Source organism: Cajanus cajan, chromosome 1 (genome assembly GCF_000230855.2).
Source record: "Cajanus cajan strain Asha chromosome 1, NIPB_CcT2T_4, whole genome shotgun sequence".
In the NCBI taxonomy this organism is placed as follows: Eukaryota; Viridiplantae; Streptophyta; class Magnoliopsida; order Fabales; family Fabaceae; genus Cajanus; species Cajanus cajan.
In genome coordinates this window covers 46232443-46239940 of record NC_138517.1, presented here as the reverse complement: position 1 = coordinate 46239940, position 7498 = coordinate 46232443, and the positions used below count along the sequence as shown (strand labels likewise).

Sequence of the window (7498 nt, the reverse complement as noted above, 5' to 3'; positions counted from 1 at the left end):
TTTACTATTTTTATATAGTTTAATTTTAGTGTTTTGAAATTTATTTTAGTCCCACTAGTTTTATGTAGTTTAATTTTTTTTTTTAATTATGTGAATATGATTTGACCAATAAACTATTAAACTATTTAGACTGATTTCATAACCGTTTCAATTTTTATTAAGAATGGTTGCGAGGGACAGTCACACCTAAATTCACGAAGCATTAAAATTGAAGATTTTCTTTCAATTTCTTAAATTCAAAGGTGGTAAGTTTATTCTACATGAATTCAAGGAGAGATTCAAATTTGCTATTAGGAAAAAGGATGTGCTTGAGCTGAAAAAGTAGAGGATCACAGGTTCCTTCAAAGAAGTGGTGAAAGGAACTTTGAAAAGGAAGACAAGAACAACATGTGCCATCAAAGTAACCGTGGAAAATGGGGTCCTCACTGTTACTGTTCCTAAGATCGAAGTCAAGAAGTCAGAATCCAAATATCAGATTGAAAATTTCTTAACTTTCTCTAATTTTCTTGTAATATATTGTGCTGATTCTAATTTTTATTTGCATGATTGTGTAATTCTAATGCGAGGCAAATGAATCATATACCTGTTGATCAAGTGTTACTCTTGTCTGTGTGACTCTGTCTATTTATCTGGGTTACATTTTGATTAGCATGATTGTATAGCTCTAATATAAAGGAATCTAATAGTCTTCAAAACATGAAATCCCAAGTGAGTTATGCACGAGCATATACCTTTGAACTAACTTAAATCTTAATATATGTTTTTTTTTATATTATAAAAAGAATATTAATTTCACACATACTTAAAAAACACAATTAGATGCAATTTTTTTTTTTTTTTTACTTTTAATGTTATTATTCTCTCAAAAGAGTTGGAGTTTACTTTGGTAGTCAATTGTGATATTTAACTTAAACGTGAAGTAAAACTCCAATTCTGATAAGAAAACAACACGAAAAGTATCTGAGCAGTTCATCTAAATATTGTCCATAAAAAGAAAAGAAAGACACATAATCCCAACCTAGTTGAAATGGTGAGTGAATTAGCCAGCATGAGCAGGGTGAATAGCAAACCAAGTTTGGATGAAAGTGAGAAGAATAGCAAGAACAGCAGCATGGAAAGCAATGATTGACCAAGGGTTGCTAAAGTATCTATGACAACCAAGAGATATCCACGTCCAGCATTTGTTCCTATAATGCTTCTCAATTTGTGCTCTAACATGCGAATAGCTCTCTGAGTCAGGCACCAAGTCAGTGCTTATGGTGTTGAAGAGCTTTGCCACTTCCTCATCACTCCCAAGGGCATTGTGCAAAACCCCTGCTTTTCTCAGCTCCTTAACATCATCAGGGTGGTCAATAAGCGAGTCCATGAAGGCCACAAAGGAGCAAATCTCGTAGTTGTTCTTAAAATCTGGACACACCTCATATGCTATAAGGTTGAGAAAAGTAGGAGCTATTGTGTCATCAACTGTGATCTGAGGAAGCTTCAGTTCTGCACAAAGACACAGCCAGCGATAAGAGAAAGAGATGTCTCTGAGACTGTGTGAGTTGTTTGTCTTCAGTTTAATCCCTGCTGCTCTCAGTTCCTTTATGTTCCTGTATGTTATCTCCTCACTCGTCTGCCCCGTGTTCGTGTTTCTTGGGCCACCAAGGTGTTTTATGTGAGAGTCTTCAAGGATATATCTGCGAAGCTGATCAAGAAGATGAATAGGTGATTCCGGGGGTATGTCTACTCTGTGTTCTCCTTGCTGTGTGACTTCTTCCAGGGGTATTTCTTCTGTGTGTTTTCCTTGCAGGGTGTGCCCTTTTGAGGATTTACTAAACGCATAACATGTTCATATCACAATTAATCATACTGTTATTAGTTTGAGGGTCTAGATATATTTTAATCCAAATCAATTATTTTGTGTATCAAACCAAATTTTAGGACAAATTTCTAAAGAGATCCTTAGAGATTTTTAGGACAGATTTCTAGAGAAATGTTTATATATTTTTATGATAGATTTTGAGGTATTATTCATGTATCTGTGAAGAGATAAACAACAGTACAAGATTGTTCTTTTCCAAAATTAGAGTTATTTAGTTCATGTCTCTTTTTCTATATCTAGATTGAAATGTGACATGCAATTAGAACATATCACTCTCTAAGGTGTCATTATTGATGTGTTTTATTCATAAATCTAAAATGAATTCTTATCTCACATGTCAACATGCAATAAGACTCACGATAATCCACAATCTTAAAGTGTTTGCTTTTTTAACAAAACAAGAAATACATACCAAAACTCAAATTATATATAAGCTTTAATCTGAGATATACCTGTCCTCATCCTTGGTTTTAACCTTGACCGTGTCCTGTTTCTTAACCTGTTGTTTTGGTTTTTCAGGCGACAAATGATGACACTTGACAAAATCTTTCATGATTTTTAATAGCGTGGCATCATTGTTGGGGCCTGACAGCAGTTTAAGCACTTGATAGGGAAGTTGGTTCTCTAACAAGAACACATCCTGCCACAAAAGAACCAACTGGTCAACCTTGACTTTCATTTCTTCTGGATAATGTATTTTTGCTTTCTCCAAGATTTGTAGAAGAGCACATCCATCCACAAGTAGCATCCACGATAGCTTTTCATCATCAGGGAAAGCTTCAATGAGATCCTCAGCAAAGAGTTCCTTCAGCTCTTTGATATTTGATGCAATCTTTTGGTACAAAGCTTGTGCATCTTGTTTGGTGCGTTCAAGGTACCTTGCTGCCCACATAAGCTTGTATTTTTCTCCCAGCTGGAGGTTCTTTTCACCATGATGGATTGGACCAATTGACACCAATCTGGGTGAGTAGTGTTTGGCAAAATGTTTTCGATCTCGGAGATAATGTGCTACCCTTTGTATCTTTTGGACTGAATTTTGTGCTGTTCCTTTTGCTTTCTCAAGTTGGCTAAACTTTTGGCTGAGGGGTGGTGTCTCAGTCATGTTGTGTTGTGCTGTAATGGTATTGAAGGATTAGTGGGTTACTTGGGCGTGTCTATGTGTTTAACAGATTAATGAATTTGGGTTCATGAAAACACTACACATTACATTTTATATAGTGGAAATGGGGAGTATAAAAATCACTGAGCTTTGCTCGTACTTCAGATTTATGAATTCAGAAATTCAGGAATGTAGGGCAATTGCCTTGTATCTGAAATATGGTTACATAGAATTCAAAAAAGAAAAAGAAAAAGAAAACAATTTAAGATCATTTTCGCGCGAATCTTTGATTAAATTAATTAAGCAGGGAGTACTATTACAAGATGCATTTAGACTTAGCTTTACTAATGTGTCACGTTTGGAATGACTGGTGGAGAATAAACGGCGAAAAAGCACTTCAATTAATGTATAAACAATCTTGAGATCGATAAAGCACTCTACTAAACAATTTCAAATAAGGGGTATTGGATGCATTTGCTTTGCTAATATATCACGTCTGAACAAATTCGTGGTGAAAAGGTGTTCCATCAAACAAGGAAGGTAGTAGAATCAGATTTTGTCATAAAGATATTGTAGGCTTATTTTGTTTGTTTATTGTTTTCAAGTTTGGATAAGTGATGTAGCCGATGAAGTGCTTCAATGCAATACTTAATGTGCTACGTATTCTTTTGAGAAACAGATTGCTTTGCTTCCTAATTTATATGCAACTTCTGCTATCTGGAACATCATTCTACTATTCATAGAAAATGTTATTATTTTATTTTAATGACTCTTTCTTCTTGATTTATTTATTTGGGCCTTCTATATCTTTATTTTTGTGACTTTCTGTAAGCCCATTTGTTGCAACAATTGTTTGGTCTTGGAGAGGCTTACTGGGAAGTCCTTTCTCTCTCGATCTCCCTCTCGAAGTCAACATTTACTTTGGTAGTCGAATTTGGAAGACATATTTAGTCTCTAAATTAAGAAATTGTCCCATAAATTTTTTTAAAATATTAATGAAGTTATAACTATACCAGTATAACTTTTACTAAGTATTATTACACTGCTCATAACTTTATATTAAATGTGAATTTTGTAAATCTAACCGTTAGATTGAAAGTTCATATCACTTTATATGTTTATAAAAAAATTTGTTAAAATTGAACAATAATTTGAAAATAATAAAAATGTTAATATTTTAGTAAAAGTTATACTGATGTTATTATAGTCTCTCTCTCTCTCTCTCTCTCTCTCTCTCTCTCTCTATATATATATATATATATATATATATATATATATATATATATATATATATATATATAGTGTTCGTACCGGAAATCTACTATAGAGATGATCCACCAGGTAAGATTGATGAGCCTCCTTCACTGGTACGCTGATGCTCCAAGATGGGTTGGTACTTGCAAAAGAGACTCCGATGCTAAAGTTAGGGTTTGTATGAGTATGAATCTTCTATATGTAATGCATGTACCTTGATGTATATTAGGGTTGCGTTGGGCCTTGGGCCTGAGATTAGTTGTGATTTGATTAGGTAGAGAATCTCGCCTAGACCGAGATTTCCTGAGATCGGTTACGATCTATTTAAGTGCCGAGCTGACGCCACGTAGCGCGTGTCCGAGGTCAGCTCATGCTGTGGTACCGAGCTCGGAGCTCGGCTTCGGAGTACGGATAGTACATTAGCCTCCCGAGCTCCAAAGACCGTAGGTCAAGGAGTTAAGACCTAGCTCGTCAAGTGGGTGCAACCTTTCGTGTACGCCTGCTTGCTGAGGTGCCACGTGTCATAACTGGTCACTTCCGAAAACGTGCAAGTGGCGCGTTAATCGAAGTGACGGTTATGTAATGGTAGTTTGCATTTGTCATGATGGTTCTCCATTAATGTGTCATCAGACGTGCCTCTTGGCTGACACGTGGCGTGACCGTTTTGAATTTGGGAGAGAACCTTCTTTTCTCTCGCTCGCGCCTCTTCACCTTTCACTTTACTCTTTTCGTTTTCTTTCTCCCTTGGCTTCTTGTGCAAGCTGCTTTGTGCACCTTCGCTTTCGTGCAGTCTCCGTCGCTATTTTCACAGTTTTCGCCGCCGTTTCCGGTAACCCCGTCATTATTAGGGTTGTTTTGTGAGGAAGAGTACCAGGTACTTCCTTTCTACAGTTTTCTTTTTTCTTTTCCCCAGATCTTCTTTTTCTTTAATGGCTGGTGGAAGTGGTGCCGGTTCGTCTACGCCTGCCAGGGGTAAGGCGCGCGGCAAGGCGGTGGCTACCGGGAAAGTCGCCGTCGAGAAGAAGGACCCGCCTCCGCCCAAGGACCTGGAGCCAGGCATCCCTGGCTACGACTGGGTCAGGCGTGAGATGGCGGGGGTCTAGAGCGTTTTTTGGTCCTTTCTTGAGGTTAATGGGATTCCGAGATCGTGTAGGGTTTGTGACCCTTCCATTTCCCGGATGATCCGGCTTGAACCCTGTCAGGCCGGTGAGGGCGTGTACATGGGGAAGTCTACCGACCCTCCCCATTTCTATATGTACCACTATTTTTTTAGGAATTTAGGTGTCTGTCTTCCCTTCACTCAATTCGAGTGTGATTTTTTGAACTTTGTCAACTCGGCTCCTTGCCAGTTGCACCCCAATAGTTGGGGTTTTTTTAGGGCTTTTCAAGTCCTATGTACAGTTTTAGGGATAGAGGTGTCTCTTCCCGTCTTCCTTCATTTTTACCAGTTGAAGTTAGGCGTTCCGCCATACGGCATACTATCTCTGAGTGGGAGTAGGGATGGGGGTTTGTTTACTCTCTACTCCCAGTCGTACAAAAATTTCAAACAAGAGTTTTTCCGAGTCGCTCTTGTGAATGTTGACCCATTGGAAGATGGGGTGTTCTACTTCGGCGGGCTGCCGAAATTTCCCTTCTATTGGTGCCCCCGACCGTCTAGGTTTCATGGGGTGGGCCAAGTGAAGCTGACGGCTTCGGAGGCGGCCGCCATCGAGAACCTCGCCGCGCTTCCTCGTCTGCTGGATTGCAAGCTCGTTCTGTCGCTTGCGAACTCGGCGTACAGGGAGAGGGGCTTGGAGAGTGAGTATTTTGTTTTTTGGTGGTTTGTCGGAGTTTGTGTAAATTCCCTTTGCTGATGTGTTTTATTTCCTGTCTGTAGGTATCATGGGGAAGAACTTGTGGCGTGAGTTAAAGCATCGCTACAATGTTACCGAGCTCGAGGTCCCCGAGCCTCGAGAGGAAGATGCTTCCCCCCTGAAAGTTAACCGAAAAAGAAAGAGGGGAGCGAAGGAGGTCGGGGGGACCTTTGCCCCTCTGGAGGCCGAGGAGGTGACCTCCAAGGCTGCCGACGCTGGTGTAGTGGACCTTACCGAGAGTCACCGCCCAAGGGGGCTCCTCAGGTGGCCTCTAAGGGGATGGCTCAGACTGCCGAGCAGGTTGCTCAATCTGCCGAGGTGGTGAGTACCTTGTCTCTTCGGCTTTTTGATGTCTTTTATTGTGTTTTTCTGTGTCCTGATCTAGGCCCGTCTTTCGCAGACAAGAGATGCTGCCGAGGTGGCGACCCAGGCTGCTGGGCAGGCCGCCCAGGCTGCCGAGGTGGCGACTCCAGCCACCGAGCAGGCTACCCATGTTGTTGAGGTAAGTAGTGTTCCCAGATTTTCATGATTTCCTGTATGTTGTCTTTTCTCTTTTTTGACATGGCGCTGGTTTTCGCAGGCGAGGTCGGAGGTTCCTATCGTGGACTTTCCAGTTGCCGAGCAGGGGACGCCGGCTTCCGCCTCTGTCGAGGCTCGTGGTAAAGGGCCAAGTCTTGAGGTCCCCGTGTCCACCCCTGCAGCTTCGGCGCCGCCGTCTGGTTCGTCGTAGGGGGCTTCCCGGAGCCGATACATAGCCCACCGCTTCGGGAAGGGCCTATCAAAGGTGCGATTGGACCATGTGAGTGCCTCGGCTGACATGGACTCGTTGTGGAGCACGGGGGTGACTGCCGAGAAGTTCTTCCCTCAAGGCTCGCTGAGCTCCGAAGACTAGGGGCTGATAGACGAGGTCGGGCCCGTGGATAGTTTTGACGCTACCCAGGTCCTTCTACAGAGGGTTATGGCCATTGTGGGCCACTAGAAGCCTCAGTGGTCCAAACAGCAGGAGGACTTAGCCAGACTGAGGGGCCGAGTTCAACCCCTGAGGGATGAGAACAAGGTCCTAAAGGGGGAGAATAAGGTCCTGAAGGAGGAGAACAAGGGCCTAAGTGTCGAACTGCGAGCCCCGAGGGGGGATCTTGCGAGGGTGCAGAAGTCCCTGGAGATTGCTCTGCGCTCGAACGAGAACTATGCTTCTCAGGTGGGCGAGCTGCAGGGGTTGGCCTCCTCGTCCCGAAGTCGGGTGCGCTTCCTCGAAGATGAGATGACGTCTTCCCGTGGTCGGGTTCGCTCTTTGGAGGATGAAGTGACCGAGAAGCGCCTCTGCGACGAGGTCGTGATTGGCGGCAAAGAGGAGGAGGTCGCCGCCTTAAAACGGACCTAGCAAGGAAGGAGGCAGAGAGGGTGGCGCTGGAGAAGAGGCTGGGGGAA

At 42.3% G+C, this 7498-nt stretch overlaps 1 protein-coding gene across 1 annotated transcript; it reads right to left on the bottom strand.

Moving 5' to 3' along the window:
• Positions 1-824: 824 nt before the first annotated feature.
• LOC109817221 (UPF0481 protein At3g47200) lies at positions 825-2966 on the bottom strand. The gene is made up of 2 exons (XM_020382436.3): positions 2317-2966; positions 825-1814 (listed from the first exon to the last, which is right to left on the bottom strand). Exons 1-2 carry the CDS (start codon positions 2964-2966, stop codon positions 1040-1042), a joined length of 1425 nt encoding a protein of 474 aa, XP_020238025.1. The 3' UTR covers positions 825-1039.
• Positions 2967-7498: the final 4532 nt, after the last annotated feature.

What these genes read in the sequence shown, in the direction of transcription:
- LOC109817221 (XM_020382436.3), bottom strand. Translation starts at nt 2,966, where the DNA reads ATGACTGAGACACCACCCCTCAGCCAAAAGTTTAGCCAACTTGAGAAA. An exon ending in AAAACCAAGGATGAGGACAG is followed by an intron (nt 1,815 to 2,316) that starts GTATATCTCAGA and finishes TTATGCGTTTAG; the next exon opens with TAAATCCTCAAAAGGGCACA.